Below are 19401 nucleotides of genomic sequence, written 5' to 3'. Positions count from 1 at the left end.
CTTTCCTTATAATGTTGTTAATATCAGTTGTTTTCACTGTACACTCACATATCCGGCTAAAATGAATCCCAGTCTGTTATTAAGATTGGAATACTGGTAATTAGTTGCTAAGTAACGTTAGCTGCGAGGCCCGACCCAGAGAAGCAGGATTTGTTAAGCTAGGTTAGCTAGCTAAAACTACCACCTTAAGTATCACTAACCTGGACACGTTTCATTTAGCGTGGAGTTTCATGGTTTATCGGTAGGGGAAAGTCAAACAAGTTTATGTGAACACATGACCTCGTCGGAGTTAGCTAATACTGACCTGATATGTTGCTGTGCAGCCTACGTCTTCTCAGGAAATACACCGCTAAGCTAAGTAGAGAAGCACGTCGACGGATCAGAGCCCAGTGCTGTCTGACCAACGGGAGGAACGTCAACGGTAGGACGGGGCCGCCCAAAGATGTTATGTTCAGTAAGATGAAACACTGCCTCTTTCTGAGACAGCAGAATACATTTTCAGAAGTTCAACTTTACTGTTAATACTTGTAAAGCACATTTCCACTTGTAGAAGGAAAATAGATGAAAACTTTGCCTTGTGGTGAAAAAAAACCCCAACATTTTAGTCATTATTACAAACTTTCTGAAAAATAATGACTGAGACTCCAAAAATGGCCACTTAGTTTCTCAAAAAATAATAAGTACATATAAATATGTAGCCTACTGTATGTAGGTGTATGCCAGTATTTTACTTCCAGACAAACTTTGCTGTTGATACTATTTAAGCAGATGCCCACCAGTAGAAGAACAATTTAAGAAAAACGTTGCCTTGTGATAAAATAAAACAATATTTCAGTCAGTATTATTACAAACTTTCTGAAAAAAACTTCTCAAAAAAGCCAGGAACGTATTTTAAGATTTGATATTAGAGTTTTTTTGTTATTATTTATTTAAAGTTATAACTTTTTTGTATCTACAGTTACAACTTTAAACTAATAACTTGCTTAGGTATGCTTTTCCCCCAATGCATTGGCAGAAAATGGATTTCAATCTAAGACCTAATTCATTAGTTAGATCTTCTTGAAAATAATCAAGTGAAAACAAATATATTCATAAATGAAATTTTAAGTGACCATTAAGGAAACTGCCACTGGAAATAAATCAAACTTTGAGAAGAAAAATAAGTGTACTGTAGATAAACAGTTTCAGATTACTTTGGAAGGGTTTAGAAACAACATATATACAGACACACACGAGCTTGTGTATGAATGTGTATTTGCACAAGTATGTACTGTATGTAGGTGTATGTGAGTATTTAGTATGCATGTATGTGCAACTCATTTCGTATGCATGTATGTGCAAGTCTCTATCTACACATAGTTTAGAATATTGACTGAACACTCAGAAAGAAACGATTGACACAACATTTACTTGTTGTAAAAATCCCATAATATTATATAAATAATATAAACATCCTCAATTGCTTATATGAAATAATCTGTGGTGGATAGTAACGAGCTATATTGAATCAAGTATTTGTCTTGAGGCAAATTTTAAGGTTTTTTTCATCTCTACCACATTTACCTACCACATTTGAGTTACTTTGAATATTCAGATTAATATTACAAAATATAATCAACAAATAATGTACCATGTATTATTCTTGGTTAAAAGCTTATCCACCTGATTAATCCCTTTCTGAAAGCTGTAAAAAAAAATGAAGAAAATGCTAATTGTTGGTATGCAGTTCCAAATAAAGCAATGACGCAATTGAAAGCCTGTTTACTGAATGGTTTAAGAGCAATTTCAGTGGGACAAAAATAGAAAACCCCATTAAACAGCATAATATTAAAATGAATAGAATTCAGGAAAGGACCATTTTATAATTGTACAATAAAATTAACAGCATGAGTAACACAACTGCTAGAAAAAAATTAGACTAATTGGTCAAAACCTACAAACGTTTTCCGTTGCAGCATTCCTTAATGCCCCTCCCTTGTATCTTAACAGAGCAAATGTGTATACACAGCATAGACATTCAACTTGGTAAAAAAACAATTAACAGCTAAATACATGCTTTATAAGATGGTCAAGTTTGTGTTAAAAAAATATTGATGCATCCCTGCTATGATCCAAATGAAGATGGTCCATTTTTATTTTTTCTTTGCGATACTTCGAGGGGAGCTTTTGAGCAAGTCTCTGATCTTAAGGTATGTCCCTGTGGCTTCAGCGACTTCAGTGTACTCTGGTGTATCTTCAAACTGAACGATGCCAGCTGCAAACCTGCTTCTATGAGGAACAGCGGATATCTTGTCGTCATGCTGAGGAGAAGCACAATCTCCAGCATTAGAGGGATCTAGATCTGGAATCTGCCGGCTGTCATCCTGGCATTTGATTGGATCAGGGCTCTGAGGGCTTTCATCCTGGCATTTCATTGGATCAGGGCTCTGCGGGCTGTCATCCTGAGATTTGATTGGAACTGGACTCTGCAGGATTTCTTCTTGTGCTTTGACTGGTTTGGGGCTCTGAGCTTTAATCTCTTGAACCACAGGCTTCTTTTGAATTTTACTGCTAGGGCAAGTTTCTGCGGGTGTCGTTGTGTCCATCGTTTCTTCCACCTCCTCCGTTTCCGTGTCAACATGCGGTATGGACACACTTGGTGAACTAGGTACAGGTGTTCCCACTACAGGTGTCTCAGAGTCACTGTTAGTGGCAGTGTCAGCATTTTCTAGTGCGGCCCAAATCAGCCTCTGCTGCTCCTCCAGTTCCTCCAATGACAACTCATCCTCTGTTGCCGGTACAGTCTCATCCACTACTACCCAGCTACGCCTCCGCAGAGCTGGGGATCCGTTGGTTGGTGTGGGAGGAGGTGTACCTTTAGGGAGAGGTGGGGGAGTGGGTGTTGAAGGAGGAGTGCCCAGAGGTAAAGGAGGAGGAGAATCGTAGCAAGGGGAGCCAGGGGGGAGTGGTGTTTGGAACTGGAAGTCACCTGGGCCTTGATAATAAGGAGTTCCTGGATCTGAGGGGAGATGGGGGAAGATTAGAAAAATAAGTTGATTCAAGTGTTAGGGTACATTGTTCTGAATTTTCGCCTTGAAATGCAAACACAAGACTTGCTTTTTACAACGTGGCAACATTGTTAAAAGCACAATATTGCTTGTGCAGTTTTTGACTTTGATATCTAGCTTTTAAACATAAAGCACTACAACCCAAAAAACTCTGATCAACAGATCAACAGTTTCTAAAATACTCAAACCAGTAAGTCTGACAGCAACACCATGACATCTTTAAAGTCAATATACCCCCTTTTTTCCACTTTCTGAGGCTTAGTTTTACCTCCAGAAGATCTATTTCTGTCATGTGATTAGATATGTGCTTTAAAAGAGCCATGTAATCCTAATAAAGTCAGACAGACACATCTTCCATTTTAGTTCGATAACTTTGTGTTCAAGTAATTTGTGAAGCCCATTTTTAGGTGAGAGAGATGAACATTTACCAGACTCAATATCCATGTCGGAGCTCCTGTCAGAGTTCTGATCAGGACTGGGCCTCGTCCTCTTCTTTTGGTGCGGAGATGACTCTGATTCATGGCGCCTCTTGTTGCTGGTGGCTCCAGGCTGTTCGTAAGCAAGAAAGACAAGTGGAATTAAAATATGTAAGGACTCTTCCCAAATACCCAGTGATCATCATCCTCTCTTTATCAGTGCCAGTTCATTGACAAAAAGTTAAAATACAGAGAGCAGATTGGTTTCTGTTGGAAGTAGGCAGGCACCTATGTTGTGTTATTTATCTTTGATGGTTCTTTTATAATTATTTTTATTTATAATATTTCCTGTTGGTATTTATATATGATATATTCTCATTTGCATTGAATGATTTGGAAGCAAACAGTGACATTGATTGATTTTATAAATAAACCCTGTGAGGATAGTGGAAAGCAAAGTGGTGTCACTTCATCATAGGATGTTGTTGAATATTAGCTTACCTTACAAAAATGTAATTAATGTAATTACCTAAACCTTACCCTTATGTTTGAGTATCAACATCAAGAACCAAGATTGAGAGAAACTGAAGTAATGGTTTGAAAAAACAAAAAGGGACAAAAATCTGTCCATGTTTTGAGAGTAAGAAAAACAACCGTTTGAGGGACTTCAGGAGATTTACCATAGGGAAGTTGCTGGACAGATAAGCTGCATAGTTTGGCTTCATGTGGTTGGTCTGCATTGGAATTGAACCATACTGCATGAACTCCTGGAGGTGAAAAGACATTTAAAAAAAAGTGTTAGATTAGCACATTTTGTAAGAATGTCCTGCCATTAAAACACACTGAAATGTTTGACTTGATCAAAAGAAAGAGCATTGTACACACGCATAAATCTCAAAGTGACTTCATAATACAGAATTCACGTAGATAATATATCAATTTAGTGAAAATGATAATACGAATTATATGGATCAAATGTAGGTCCTTAAGTAGATACTGATGCTGAAAATACTATTGATTTCCATTATTTTCCTTTTTTCTGATTTAAGATAAACTGGAGATAATAATATAAAAATCTATGTAATTAAGATATCAATATTATTTAGATACCTGAACTTGAATGTAACTAGTGATACATCAAAAATAAAAAGTTATATTGAATGACTTACATCTTTCATTGTGTGTGGTGCAGAAACATTGAAACCGGGGAAGTCCACCAGTTTGGAAACATCATAAGAGATGTTTTGGGAATTGTCTTTTGGGTTACCTTCATTTGAAACTAGAAAACAGAAGAAAATAGTCACAGATTCAGTCAAACCTTTCTACATCGCAATTAAATTATTATGTTTTGATATCTGAAAGAAAAATCTGTTTAAATTGAATTGTAAACATACCATTCCCATCATACATCGTCAAGCCAGAATCTTCCATCTCTGCCTCTTTGAGCCAGCCTGGGGGATATCCCATCTGCCTCATTCGATAAATGAGAGGAGGCAGGGTGTTTCCTTCAATTCCCAGAGCTGTCAACAGCTCCTCACTGTTCAAAAGCACAGCAGTGGAAAACATTTAGGTTCAAGACTTACTTTAACATGAACAATATACCTAACATGTGTAAAACTAATGTTTGTAGAGCTGCAACGGTAAATGTATCAGCAGAAAAATAACTATTTTGATAATCCATCAATCATTAAAGTATTTTTTTATTGCAAAATGGCAGAACATGCTGTTTTCAGGATCAAACATATAGGTTTTACATATATAATAATACAAATAGAAATCACTGGTTGCAGCCCTAGTAGTGTCTATTGGGCATGAACTAAAAAGCCTACCTCATGACTCCAGGCTTGTATTTCGCAAAGCGTTCCTCCACTTCATCAGCGTGGTACCGCTGGTTGCTCTGCATGGACTGGTTGCTGTTCTGATTGAACTCCTTTCTTCGCTCATTAATTGCAGGCATGTCTTTGGGCTATGGAGGTTAACATGTATAAATAGAGTATATCAAGTTCTGACTCGTGTTCACATTCAAATCATAATAATGCTAACTTGTTCTTACCTTGGGACAGTCTCTCAGCTGATGACCACTCGAACCACAGTTGAAACACATTGACTTGGGTCTACGATGAACAGATCAGTGATGGACTCATTATACAGGTATATGCCACACAAAAACAAAAGAAGAATCAAAGGATAGAAACTAAATACATTTTTATTACATACCTTTTTTCTTTCATTTCAATATCCTGTCCATCTGTGCCAACGACTTGGTTGAAAACCTGTTGATAGCTTTACAAAAATTCAGGAAATGTTATGTGTTTGTTTAAAAGTAAAAGCTAAATGATTCCCTAAAGAGAATTGCCATTTTGATATTTATTGTACCAGTGGTAGAAATCAGGACATCTTCACTTCAAAGAGAATATTCTGATCCCTTGTTGAAGACAAGTGAACTGACTACACTGTTTATTTTTGTTTTTTTGCTTCAATTTATCATTCTCAAAGATACGTTGGAACATCCCATCCATCTGTCAGCTGGGGGTTTTCATTTAACAGAGGCTGTCCAAGTCTGTCAACACTAAAGGTAGTGAAATATAACACACTTCCCACCACCTAGAAAAGAAACAGTGTATATGTTAACTTAGCAGGAAATCTATTTGAAACATCCAATTCTCTTTTCCATGTGGCAAGGGTTATAAATTATGCAATATTCAAACTACTGTAAATTACAGTAAATACTCACTTTAAAGGCTTCGGTTGTTTTTTTTACAGCGCTGGAAGAAGACTTCTGCGGATCTTCATCCATAGCAAAGGCTGAATTCTTCATATAGAACAGAACATGTTTTAACATAGGTTCATAACTCTATTGATATTAATGACAAAAAAACACATTCTTGTTTAATACCTGAGGTTTCATTTGAATGATGGATGTTCTCTTTTCATTGCTCGGGTTCTGGTGCTTCAAAATCAAATTGCAGATGGAATCTTCAATTTCTTGACGACATTGCCTAAAAAGGGAAGACGTGTATAGTTTACGTTTTTAACAATTTAGCGATGACACACACACACACACACACACACACACACACACACACACACACACACACACACACACACACACACACACACACACACACACACACACACACACACACACACACACACACACACACACACACACACACACACACACACACACACACACACACACACACACACACACACACACACACACACACACACACACACACACACACACACACACACACACACACACACACACACACACACACACACCAAGGTAATAGAAATTCTGTACTTTCATCTTATAACCCAATGTGTGAAAACCAAACAAAAGAAACGTATAACAAATGTGTTTTAGCAATAGTGTTAACAAGGTTAAACAGAAATGTTTTACCATCATGCCAACAGCAGTGGTGAACAGTAAGTAAATACATTCAAGCACTACACTAAAGTACAATTTTGAGTCACTTGAGTAATTACATTTTATGTAACTTTAAAATTCTACTCGGAGGGAGATATTGTTCTTATAACTACTAAATACGCTATATTTGATCAATTAAGTGAATAGGTATGTAAAATATGATCAACAATGAAGATATACGTTATTGATAAAACAACACACTATTATAAAGCAATTGAAATTACCCCCAACTTTAATATTAAAATCATAGATGCATCAACACATATAAAAAGACAGACATTGTTCTGAAATGTTATATTCTTTAACCATTGATGGACATACTAGGACAGACGTGATAAAACATACGATGCAAACCAGAAGTGAAACAAGAAATTTGACTGCTTACTTTGAAATAATGTTGTTTGCATAAAGGACTTGAAGAGCTGGCCCGTCCATGTTGGCATCTTCAATATGCATGCCGCTGTAAAGAGAAAGAACAATTATTATTATTATTATTATTATATATGTTTATTGCACAAGGACCATGCATAAAAATATGCTATATGCCAGATTATATCATAAATCTCATTTCCATCTGCAGTCGCTGGGCAGTGACACACATAACAATTAGTGATGGGAATTATGGCTCTTTGAAGGGAGCCGGATCTTATGGCTCCGTTCCTTTCAAAGAGCCGTTCAAAAGAGCCGTTCAAAAGAGCCGTTTTTTTAAGGTTACTAGGTTTATCTGCAAAATAATCACCAGGATAATGATTGACTGTATTGCCAGACCTAATGTCAATAATCGGCATTGTAAACATGACACAAGGTGGCGCCATATCCATGTCATCATGTCAGTGAATGTACTTTGAATTTACCCTCTGTATGTGTTAAGTAAATAAAGTTGCCTTGCCTTGAATGAAATTCATGCAACTCTTAATATTAGATACTGTGTTTTTAAGTGGCGATGGAGATTATTTGTTGACCCTGCTTTAAAGGATATTTTGCCTTTACAAATGGTGCGCTTTATCACTGCCTGGGTTTTGGTTGAAGTGAATCCAAATGCTGCTGCGTTTTCGCGTTTGGCTCATTTACCATCCGAAAAACACGTTGTCTACCTGTCCTGTACCACTTGTTATGACTTCTCTCTCTCGCGTATTCCGTTAAGACCCACCCCATCTCACTCCTCGTGCTGAAACCTACCAAACAGAGTAGGGGCGGATCTTCACAGAATACGTTTGGGGAACAAAATCAAGCTTTTTAAAAGGCGAGTGGATTTTGGCAGGCAGTGAGTGCGGACCAACGATTGAACGATAACAAGAACGGCTCTCACAAAGTAGGACTCGGTTCCCCTCGTTCGTACCAAAGAGCCGTTCAAAAGAATCGGCTCGTTCGCGACCGACACATCACTAATAACAATCATCAAACATTAAAACATCTCATAATGCCTATCACACTTACAGATGTATAAAATAGAAATACTAGTTAATTGGTCAATATAAATATAATTCTACAATTAATTTATAATTACATCTGAAATTATATTCCAATCAATGTTCCATTTAATGTTGGCAAGACTAAGAATTGTGTGCACTATGGGAAACACCATGAAATGATTGTTATGTTGAGTTTCGTTTCATTTGTTTGGCGCATTAACTATTCAGCTCACAATTACCTTGGTCGTGCCATGATGTTCAGTTTCCTTCTCAAACCTTTATGTGATCAATGAGTTAAGGAATTAGACAGACATTCTAAAAAAAATAGCCATCAGCGTACATTTATGGGTTGTGCGTTTTCTGTTTTGGTTATTGACAGTAGGCTAGCGACGTTAGCCGCCGTTAGCTTGTGCTACATCCACAGAGCTAACACACACTGGTACAAGGATATTCTCCTCGGTGAGTCTCTGGATGTGTTCATCACACTCCTTAAGCCGGCTCGGGAGCTGGCTCGTCTCCTCCTGGTCTTCCTCATCGCTATCAGGGAAGTGAATATGCGTGGGGACGGTCGGCGGTGCAGAGTCATCGAGCTGCTCAAAGAGCTCACTGTCGCCGAAATCAACTTCAGCCATTTTTTACAACACTGTGGTGCAGGCAGGACGGATCCAGGTTCAGAGGTGAAAGCAGTTATTCATCGTTTTCATTGGTTCTCTTCATGTCACGTGAAACGCAGACGACAAATGGTGTTGTTCTAAGCCCAGAAACATGTATTACAGGCTACATCAATTAAACACAAGGATAATAAACTATGGTTGCTTCTAAGGTCTCTTCACATTACAGATAATTAATGTGTAATTCTATTTGAAAGTACAAGTCCACACTTCGTACTTTTCTGAACATTTCAGTGCATAGTGTTATAGAGCTCATGAATCGCCGCTGCTTTCGCCTTTAAGACAAAGTCAAGGGCGTAAAATAGCCCTTTAATTCCTATTCCGGCAGTCATCTCGGTTTGTTGCTGTTGCCTGTTAACGCCGCTTGAATGTCGTTACTTTACTGTAGTGTGGAGTATAATGGTGAAACAATCAGTCTTTCTACGGGTCAAGAGACATTTGTGAGTGATTGAGAAGCTTCCCTTGCTTCCAGCAATGTCGAGCCCCTCTACTACCCACTTAACTTTACCGCATTGGGACGGGGGCTCTCGGAAAATTCGCTTTATTCAGCTGGTGAATCTGACATCGTTCAGACTGACGGACTGCTCCAACAAGGTGAGTGTTACTGCAGGCTTCTGTCTGTCAGTGGTGTAAAGTAACTAAGTAGATTTACTCAAGTACTGTACTTAAGTACATTTTTGAGGAGTTTGTTCTTTACTCTAGTATTTCAATTTTGGCTACGTTGAGGTAAATTGTGTACTTTTACTCCACTACTGAATGTTTTATTAATGGTTTGAATTATATTCAACACTTAAATAAGACTTTTCTTACACCTCGAGTAAAACAAGCTACCCTGCAGCATACAAAGTAATTACAATTAGCTGCACCTTTTCCAGCTTTGATAACAGAGGAATGCATCAATATTGATTATCAAAATATACAATATATAGTATTCTGAAATGGATCCATTTGCATAATGAGGACTTTTACTTTGGTACTTGAAGTTTATTTTGATGCTAATACTTTTGTAATTTTAAATGAGTAATGTTTGCAATGCAGGACTTTTACTTTTACTACAGTAAAAAAGTTACATCTTCCACTCCCGGTTTTTGTAAAGCAACTTGACAGTTGTCTGTAATCTTGTCTGTTTTTAAAATGCATTTTATTAGTAGTATTACTTCTCAATTTATGTTAATATCACACCAAACGACATCATTTGTATCATCTCTGTATCTGTTTCAGAGTCCAGTGGTTCCTCTCTTTTTAGGCGCTGATCTGTTTTCCAACACAGACATTCGCACAGAGAACCATCCCAGATACCATGCCAAGTTTGCCAAGAAAGGCTTTGCAACGAAAATACATTTTTCCTCAGGTAAACAAATACAAAGGAGAAATTAGCAGCACAAATGTGTTCCAATGACTTCCCCTACACCAATACACCACACTGTTGTCTTCCTGTTGCAGCGTTCAGGTTCCATGGGCTGAAGGTATCTACTGCAAACAACAGCCTCTGGTTCTACAGCGTTCAAGGACTTTTCCGAGTAGCGTTCGAGATGTACAGTAAGCAGGAGCAGCTTGATGTGCTTGAGAACTTCCAGGTGCAGTACAGTAAGCATTTAGAATGTCTTTACATAATATATTTGCTTTTTTCAATGTATCTTTGTATTTCTTACTGTTTAACATTGCAGGATGTTTGGAAATCCCAGATAAATGACAGCCCTCTGAAAACGAGTTACAGCCTCAGTGTGCAGCTGGACAACGCTCCGTCCAGCAGCCTGCAGGATACAGAATCCAGGAGGGAAATGTCACAACCTCAGCATCGCCAGTTTGGTAGGGAATCGATGGATGTATATAGCAGTGAAACAGTTGATGCATCAGCAGATCACGACTACTGTTCTTTTCCTAAACAGACATTGCAAACAGAGCACAGCCAACTTGTTGTTTCGACAGTGAGAGAGAAATTACAGAGCTTGGATGACAAACTCTCCTCTGTGACTCACAGCTACACAGACCAGCTGGAGACTATCTTGCTGCTTTTGGAGAACATTGAGCGGTACATGAATGGGAATCTAGAAGAAAAGGATGTAACAGACACGGTCATAGCCCTACTAAAGGCCAAAGACTGGGGCAGTGTGTATTCAAGTTCCCTGCTCTGTGGTGTAGGACGGTGGCTAGGCCAGCAGTTTCACGCAGCCAACGGCAGCATCAGCCAGAGAGTGGAGGACTTTAAAGTTCAGCACATTGAGCGGATTAGTGACTTGCCACCTGCTGAGGAACTAGTGACAGAGCTTTTCCCAGAAGCCATGCAGACTCTGCTGCTACATTGGATGGGTTTAAGTGAGGAGTCCACTGTGGAGAAGAGACACAGCGAGTTCCCCATCCTGCTCCTCATCCTCGAGTTCGCCAACCACAACCTCATCACCGGTGTTGCTCATGTGCTGTACTCCAGTCTTATATGTAAATAGGAGATTTTCATTTCGGCGTAAACACCAAGAATTTAACTGAACCTTTTTTTACCAGTATTCTAATAAATATCTATTTTTGTATATGAAACTGTCCTTTATTTGCTTTGTAAAGTCTCATTTTTGCCAAACGGGCCTTCTATCAGGTTTCGTAAGAACTAGGGCTGCATGACAACTCGATATTGTGTCGACCTTCAGGGGAGTCCTTTTGCTATGGTCTAATAATTTGTTTATTTTAATTATGATTGCACACAAATTGTGTTTTACAAAACATGTAACATTTTGTGAAGATAATGCATGGTTCTAAAACATAATTAATAAAACAATTCATTGAAATTAAAAATAGCTTTTTTTCCATATGATTTTGCCTGTTTCATTGTTTACAAATTGGTTTGGAAAAACATTATTTGTTCATTTAAACCAAAAATCTTATCGGTGTTGAAATGAATAAAAATAACCACATTCAACACAAAACTAATTTATTTCAGGAGCATATGAAATATGTGATTTCTGTTGTCAAGCATCTTTATCCATGGCAATACTGAGTACAATATGTAATAAAATCCAATGCTGTGTTTTTCCCAATCAGGAAAATTAAATCTGAGAGATTTTGATAATGCTACACTGACTTCAGACGCCTTTTTGCTAAATTGGGGTAAAATGTGTTTACTTGAGCCATATTATATTTTGTATATGTTCAAACAATCACAAATATGAGTTAAAAAAAAACTACCACATTTTCAAACAAATAACATATCTAATCTTAACCAGTATCAACTAGTCAAGCTGATGCATCCTTTTGCAAAGATTACAATACAGATTAATACACAGTGAGACATACTCAGCATCTGCCTATTTACATTATAATGTTCCAATATGTGAGATGTTTGTCTATAAATAAATTACAGATTCATAGCGACATCCATGCAAGCTTGAGGGCTAGCGATGAATTGGTGGTCCCGTGTGATCAGATGCGGGGCAAATGTCTGGCACTAGATGGAGTCCATCCCACGGGAGAATGAGGAGCCGAAGCCGAGCCCCATCCCCCTCTGAGTGTGCGTCTGAGAGCGAGCCATCTCGTACTGAACGTCCAGGTTTCTGAACATCTCCTCCTGCTTCTGAAGAGTCTTCAAGCCTTCTTCGTTGAGCGGTTGGGCGACTTCGGGTTCCACTTCATCCTCTCCCTGTAAACACACAAAACAGGTTTTAGCGCGGAAAAGAAAACATTCAGAAAGCATCAAGTGGTGTATTGAACATTTTACGGCAACTTTTTTTATATTGCTGTGTTCATATGTCTATTCTGAAATGTCAATCTCTATAAAACGTAGTGACCAGATGTCTGATCCTAAGTATGCATCCAAGAGTAAGCTACGAAAAGCATTCACAGGGCTGAAAAACGTATAAAATCCAGACGAAATGCAAGCAGGCAATCACTGTAACCCTCATTGAGCCGGAGAGGAGGGGCCAACTTTGAATGCTGTTAACAAACAACAAACAACTTGTTTTGTCTTCGAGTAAAATGACAATTACTTACTTTTATTCCCATTAGTTTGCGGAATTTAACATTTTGGTTCTTGTTTCCAAAGTTGAGCTTTTCCCACAACTCAGCTGTCTGGGATTTGTCCTTAAAAGAAAACAGAAATGATAAGACTCATGTAATGTTATTCAAATATGGAATTGGTGGATAAATAAGAAGTAACAGCAAAATCCTATCTTACCCCCTCCTTCTTTCCCTGCCATAGCATCTTCCGCTTTTTCTCCTGCTCTGCAAACTTCATGGGGTTTACAGCGGATGGGTTATAGAAGCTGGGCACCGCGATGCCCGTCTCTGCCAGTGTTTTCGCTTGAAGGGCTGCCATCTGTGCCGCCATGGCTATCTGTGGCGTGACCTGGGTCCCAGAGGCTAGCAGGGCGGCCACATTGAGCGCAGGGTTCGATGTGCTCACAGCAGCAGCCGTCGCCGTGATAGGGGCGGTCACTGGAAATAGAAAAGACAGCATGAGTTAAGTTACTGAATCTTGACTCGAATGATTTGAAAACTTGGCACATTAAGCTCTTCTCACCTGTAGCTATCTCCTGCTGTTGCTGCTCCAGCATCTCCTTCTCCTTCTGCTCCTGCAGTTTCTTTGCTCTCTCCAGCCTGGAAGGAAAACAGAGAGATCATCACGTTACTTTTTTCATCTAAAAGCCTTTTCTGTCACCTTCTGTGTATCTAGAAGTGATAATATATTTTGTACGCAAACATAATCATTGCAACATGTTGGAGACATAAGCCAGATTTTACACTTGCATTTTTGTAGCATTATTGCATTCATTAAAGGTAGGGTAGGTAAGAATGGAGAAACCAGCTCGAGTGCGCTAGAATTTGAAACTACGCAGCCGAAAACAATCTGCCCCTTCCTTCAGACTTCCTTACAGAGCCCCTCCTCCAACACACACGAATGCGCACATGACCAATGAGGGCACGAGATAAGTTTGTGCACGAGATGGAAGGCTGACAGGCAGGTAGGCCATCCAGTTATTTTAGCCGGGCCGGCTCAGATGATTGGACGTGCGTTTTACAGCGCCACGGCTTCCACAGATGAAATATTTGTATGTATTTATTGTCAAAGCATTTAATGTATTCATTGCTATCGGGATGTTAAGAGCATTCCATGGAATATAACAAAAAGTGTTTCTGAAGTGAATTACCTACCCCACCTTTAAACAGGGGACAGTAGAGATTTGAAAGGAAGGCAGATTAAGAAGGTGCAACATGCAACAAAGGTCCCCGGCCAGACTAAATGTGGATATTTAAAATCACATGTTCACCAAGACAACCAGTGTACCCCATCTATCTGAATTTAATGTGTCCTTGATTTCTTACCAATGTGGTTTTATGAACACATGTGCTCTCATGGCAAGTGCAACATGGTTGAGAAGTCAGATTAAACTAAACCCAGTGATCAACAACTTTAATCTGAATAACTTCAGGAGTGAGCCAGCTGGCTGATGGAGGGATTTAGATGTCTGTATGGTCTAAAGCTTCATACTCTGTCATTTCACTGCTACCCATTTCATCTTCTTAAAATGTCAGGCATTAGTAGAGCAGTAGAGGTTGACAAGGTTAGGGTAATAACTGAAAAAGAGAGCTTTGTAGCTGCTTGTACACAGATGCAGAAGGCACCTCTAGCATTGCTTGGATTTGGCCAGAACAGGACGCCCGACCATCTACATTGTAAAAGCCCTAGAAGCTGTTGCCTTGCCTTCTGGCCAGGGCCTCTTGTGCATCCATAGCTGGGTTTCGGCCCCGGAAGGCAGGTGGATTAACAGACCTGCTTCGACTCTTTTTTAGCACTTTCTCACTCCTTTTCTTTCGCTCCCTGGGGGAACAACAACAGAAAAAGAAACTTAGCAAGTAGAACAAAAGATCAAAAACACTTTATCTAAACGGTAGGATCACTCTCACCTGCTTTTACTGCGACTTCTGCTGTGATGGCGGTGTTTGGTCCTTGAACCCGAGCGAGACTTCGCCGCCTTCTTCTTCCTGTCGCGGCTACGTGATCGTGATCGCCGTTTGTCCTTACTTTTACTGTGAGGCCGTCTGAAAGTAACAAACTCCATCAACGTGAATCAAAGAAATGACTGTTGTGAAGCATCGTTTTACCATTCATCCTAGATTCCCTTTAAGGATATCCAATCTACTGGATATGGAAAAGTGCCACCTATTAATTAGGACCAGAACTTCTACAATAAAAATTATCATACATTTGTTTATCTGTTGCAGGGTATACGCAGGAATCCTGAAGTCAAATGTAATACCTTTTAAGACCTTTTTAAAGACCCTTTTCATACATTTTAAGACCTCATCATTAATCCAGAAAACATACCAGACTCTAAATAACAATGAACGTAGACCTGCAACATATTGATTGTATTGATCAGCCTCACCTCTCTCGTGAGTGTGACTTGGAGGCGCTGCGGCCCTTGGAGGGTTTCCTGTCTTTGCGTCTGGATCGCTCGTCTCCATCCTCTGCTGAAAGTCTCTCTGCCTCTTGCTGCTCGTCTGTTTTTCTGTGCGATTTTGATGGTTTCTCCGAGTCCCTCTTTCGAGCCTGTTTTAAGAAGAAGTTGTCTCTTTCAGGAAAATAGTGCAACAAAAAGAGTTAGTACCATGGCTTAAGGCAGGCGGTATGTAATCAATTTGGTTTGTAAAAACAAAAGTTCCTTCTCATTTCAAATCTACTTTCATAACATACACAGAATGTCATGTTGTGAACAGGATTGCAAGAATGGAATTTATTTCTGATATAGACGCACTACATTCAGTGACTCGAAATATATCAGCGCTTATATACATGCCAAATTATTGCGCTGTATACTTTCTGAATTAAATGTAATGTAATAATGTACTGTAATCAATTAAAAAAAAACACACATTTGGAAACTCTCAGACGATGTTATCCTTGGCATGCAAACACTAGGATCTAATTCTTATAAACATATATTTGAGTCGTCAGTTCTGCAAAAAACCCAATTCAATGTCTCCAGAATGCTTTGGACTTGAAACCACTGAAAGGTGAAAGTAGGGATGGGCATCGACTTACTTCTTACAGCTTCTTTACTTACTCCATCCAAATCAAACAACACTGGTGGTATAATTAACATATAAAAGCACGGATTACCCTTTTGAAATTAAATGAATGATGCATTTCTACACAGTATTATTTTTTGCCCGATTTAATATCCTATGACCATCGTATGTGTAATTCTTATAACATCTTTATGTGAGGGTAACACTGTTTGGAACGAGTCTTCATTAGTATGATGTGGCAAATCACTTAAGAGGGCTCAAACGTTTTTACTCTTTATACAAACAAATTAGTCGTACAATTCCAGATTTAATGAAAAGAGAACATTTGGATTAAATGAATGAATTATGCCCATCCCTAGCTGAAAAAGATTATTCTTCTAATAGTGTGAGGTAAATAGGAGTTTGAATGGCAGATAGTTACCTGTCCCAGTAGTAGACATATTATTTTGCTATGTCAGCAGGGTCTTCTGTTCAGTCTCTTCGTGCATTAGCACGCTGAGTATGATTTGTTATAGAAATGTTATCATGTGATCTACACACAGGATTTAACAAAAAAAAGCTACTCTTCACCTTTTATTATGGACACAAACAATGACAGATATCGAAGGATGAAAGCTTCCTTTGACACATGTCAACCATTCCACGAGCGAGCCCAATGTCATCTATTTCTTTTGTTCTTAACTTTAGGTATTGTAACAAATGTAACCTTATAAAGCATACTCACCTTTACCTAAAACTAACAAGAAAACTACTTAAGGACTTCAAAATCACATCAAATGTGTTTTTAGTCATAGAAAGAAATGTATTAATTACCTCTTTACTCCTGCTACGACTCCGTCTGTTTTTTCTGTCTCCTGAAAATAGCAGAAAGCAAAGATATGACTAAATGTATTTCTGATCGTTTCGATTTCATTTAAAAATCAAAACGCGGTTGAGTAGTTATATGTTATCATACAGGCACATGCTCATGTAACTACATCTTGGCAAATAGACCTCAGTAACATCACAAATATATAACGATTAATTGATATATGTTGCTAAATGAGTCAGTGGCTTTTTTCTTTCCACAAACTGATGGATCTCATGAGTGTATCCGCTGAGAACAAAACTCATACCATGGCCATCATTTTTTCGGCTACTTCAGCAGTGGATTTGTCCGTTACTGAATACTCACGTTTTCGTTCCCTGGAGCGTGACCTTGACCTTGAATGGTGATGTCTGGAGCTCCGGGGAGACCTGGATGACTCCATGTTGTGTTTTTTTTTGTGATGAACTGGGGAGCCTGGTCTGGTCATGTCAACCGAATCATTGTCACTTCCCTGGAAAATATGGATATGAGATCAAAACATGTCAGCAGCAAATCAGTGTGGTTCAATAAGCTAAAGCACTGATGTACTTTTCTATTCTATACAATTATTTAGAGAGGCAGGGTATGAGACAGTTTTTAACATAACATATTGTGTTACATAAGGATATATAGGACATATGTTTTGATGACACAAAATGATTTACTTTAATACTACTGTCCTTGTATCACTTTGCTCAATCTTCACAACACACACACACACAATGAAAACTATGCATATAAACATCAATCTCACTGTATCCTGAATGGGTTTATACATACAAATATAAATAATTACTAGTTCTGAAATAGCACTCACGTAAAGTAAAAGACTAATTTATTGATATTGATAATACCATATGTTTCCTAATGGATTATGGTTACAGACAGGAAACTCATTCACAAGTCTCCTAATACGTGTGTAAAACAATTTTTCCTTTCTTAACATCTCCTTTTGCACATCATTTAAGTCACCTAGTCAGCAGACAGGATTTAAATGAAAAATACTTTTAAATTAACAATTTTAGAGAAGATGGCCTGTAGTGCTATAAATAGGCTGTCTTCTTTAACGGTTTAAAGCCCTATTTCATGCATTTTCTCAGTACTGTACATGAGATGTTTGCTTGACTATGAACGATTCCACTCAGCCCTTTTTATGATTCACTGATCATCCAGCAGTTTAAATGTGATAGTACTTTAAACTAGTTTAACTTAATACACAGTCAGATGATAAGAAATTACTTTAAAAGTAACATTAATCTAGCATAGGTACGTGAATGGGCCTGTGGTTATCAGCCATACAGACCAAAACAGAACTTTGTCATTAGCACAACCATAGTGCCCTAAATACAAATTAATCTCGCAGGTCTTCACACTTTTAAATAGCAGCTGCTTATGTTAAATTCGGCAAATGTACGACGTCCGGTGGTTTTTATATGGTCATGACGATGATTATGTTTTAACCAAATGCATATCACGATTGTTACGGGGCATTACATCAAAAACAAACCAGTTAGCCAACATGCTATCTGAATAAGCTAAACCCTATTACGGTCGCCATTCATTCTTCCATTAGAAGGATTTTTTTTTTACATTAGCTTGGTCGCTAAGCTAACAAACGGTAGCCGCCATCTTTACCAATAACATATTTGCTAAATAGAATCGTTAACCTACACTTACGTTATTTATATGTCCCTGCATCTATTTGTGTACTGATCATCGTTGTGTATTGGTACTTACCGACATATTCCAACAGCACAATGTTTATGTAACACGTCTGTTTTGTTGACTGCAAACACGGAGGACCTTAAGCTGCTCCAGTCGAGCTAAGCTAATTTGATCTGGGTTGCCAGGTTTTACCTCTTGTATCCTTTGCATTCCTGCCAATGCAAACAGAGTTAACCAAGCGGACAAAACACAGGGATGGTTTTTCTATTTATGAAGACGTATAATGGAAAAAGGCCTTGTTAATATTAGGCAAATATTGTAAATAATGACATGAAAGAGATTTAGTGTCACATTTTACAAATAATATATAAAGTGAAGCAGGTTTAAACCGAAAATGATTTGTTTTAGTACATTATGTGGTCAGGTCTGGTTCTTACAAAATGTTAAATACTTTATTGATAAGGTTAAAACAACTGAAGAAAATCTGATTTGTGAACACTAAAAACTGTGTTATTACTGGTAAAGGATTTCACCTTATAACTTATAAAGTAGCAGTAGAACATGAAATCAACGGAAACGTATCCAAACTGGCAACGCAACAGGGCTCTCCGGATGTTCCTCTATTGCTCCGCCCTCCTGTGTGAGAGATCGTGGTCTAACCCCCTGAATTCAGCCTGTCAGGCAGCACTCAATCTTAGACTTGTGTGCAAACGAAATAATCTTTGTCTATTAAAACATGATATTTGGATTCACGGTTGATTCTATTAACATATTGGGTGTGGCTTTTGGTTTACCTATACCAATCATAAAAAACGTGGCATGCTGTATACGTAGCCTCCATAAACTCAGATGGAATTAGAATCTGGTAGACAAAACCCAGGGGAAAGTTACCC

The 19401-nt window shown here is 38.4% G+C and overlaps 4 protein-coding genes and 1 long non-coding RNA gene across 10 annotated transcripts in view; 2 read left to right on the top strand and 3 right to left on the bottom strand.

Moving 5' to 3' along the window:
- The window catches only part of clip1a (CAP-GLY domain containing linker protein 1a), a 29419-nt gene extending 29017 nt beyond the window's left edge, over nucleotides 1–402 (bottom strand). For 4 of the 5 annotated variants that reach the window (XM_034148683.1, XM_034148685.1, XM_034148686.1 and 1 more), the window contains exon 1: nucleotides 305–402. The gene's annotated coding sequence lies outside the window, so the exon portion shown is untranslated. The remainder of the gene's footprint in view (nucleotides 1–304) is intronic. The other variant, XM_034148687.1, reaches the window with a different exon arrangement.
- Nucleotides 305–6350, top strand: LOC117496916. The gene is made up of 4 exons (XR_004557327.1): nucleotides 305–421; nucleotides 5527–5614; nucleotides 5960–6038; nucleotides 6227–6350. It is a non-coding gene; the product is annotated as an uncharacterized LOC117496916 (long non-coding RNA).
- Nucleotides 1747–8964, bottom strand: zcchc8 (zinc finger, CCHC domain containing 8). The gene is made up of 14 exons (XM_034148715.1): nucleotides 8763–8964; nucleotides 8551–8593; nucleotides 7285–7359; nucleotides 6360–6462; nucleotides 6198–6275; nucleotides 5964–6067; nucleotides 5681–5746; nucleotides 5517–5577; nucleotides 5293–5429; nucleotides 4858–5000; nucleotides 4633–4742; nucleotides 4144–4230; nucleotides 3476–3596; nucleotides 1747–2998 (listed from the first exon to the last, which is right to left on the bottom strand). Exons 1-14 carry the CDS (start codon nucleotides 8941–8943, stop codon nucleotides 2133–2135), a joined length of 2175 nt encoding a protein of 724 aa, XP_034004606.1. The 5' UTR covers nucleotides 8944–8964; the 3' UTR covers nucleotides 1747–2132.
- Nucleotides 8965–9320: 356 nt separating this feature from the next.
- On the top strand, nucleotides 9321–11514 carry si:ch211-110p13.9 (uncharacterized protein LOC562347 homolog). Its single transcript, XM_034148741.1, has 4 exons — nucleotides 9321–9576; nucleotides 10204–10333; nucleotides 10426–10559; nucleotides 10650–11514. Exons 1-4 carry the CDS (start codon nucleotides 9457–9459, stop codon nucleotides 11424–11426), a joined length of 1161 nt encoding a protein of 386 aa, XP_034004632.1. The 5' UTR covers nucleotides 9321–9456; the 3' UTR covers nucleotides 11427–11514.
- Nucleotides 11515–11885: 371 nt separating this feature from the next.
- rsrc2 (arginine/serine-rich coiled-coil 2) lies at nucleotides 11886–18686 on the bottom strand. Of its 2 annotated transcripts, none has more exons than XM_034148736.1 (10): nucleotides 18581–18686; nucleotides 17171–17315; nucleotides 16810–16850; nucleotides 15354–15517; nucleotides 14872–15006; nucleotides 14669–14785; nucleotides 13487–13563; nucleotides 13142–13401; nucleotides 12958–13047; nucleotides 11886–12607 (listed from the first exon to the last, which is right to left on the bottom strand). In XM_034148736.1, exons 1-10 carry the CDS (start codon nucleotides 18584–18586, stop codon nucleotides 12416–12418), a joined length of 1227 nt encoding a protein of 408 aa, XP_034004627.1. In that variant the 5' UTR covers nucleotides 18587–18686; the 3' UTR covers nucleotides 11886–12415. The 2 variants fall into 2 exon arrangements, with proteins under 2 accessions (XP_034004627.1, XP_034004628.1); XM_034148737.1 differs by having other exon boundaries at nucleotides 14738–14785.
- Between the last annotated feature and the right edge of the window lie 715 nt (nucleotides 18687–19401).

This window comes from Trematomus bernacchii, unplaced genomic scaffold (genome assembly GCF_902827165.1).
Source record: "Trematomus bernacchii unplaced genomic scaffold, fTreBer1.1, whole genome shotgun sequence".
In the NCBI taxonomy this organism is placed as follows: Eukaryota; Metazoa; Chordata; class Actinopteri; order Perciformes; family Nototheniidae; genus Trematomus; species Trematomus bernacchii.
This window is presented reverse-complemented; position numbering and strand designations above follow the sequence as displayed.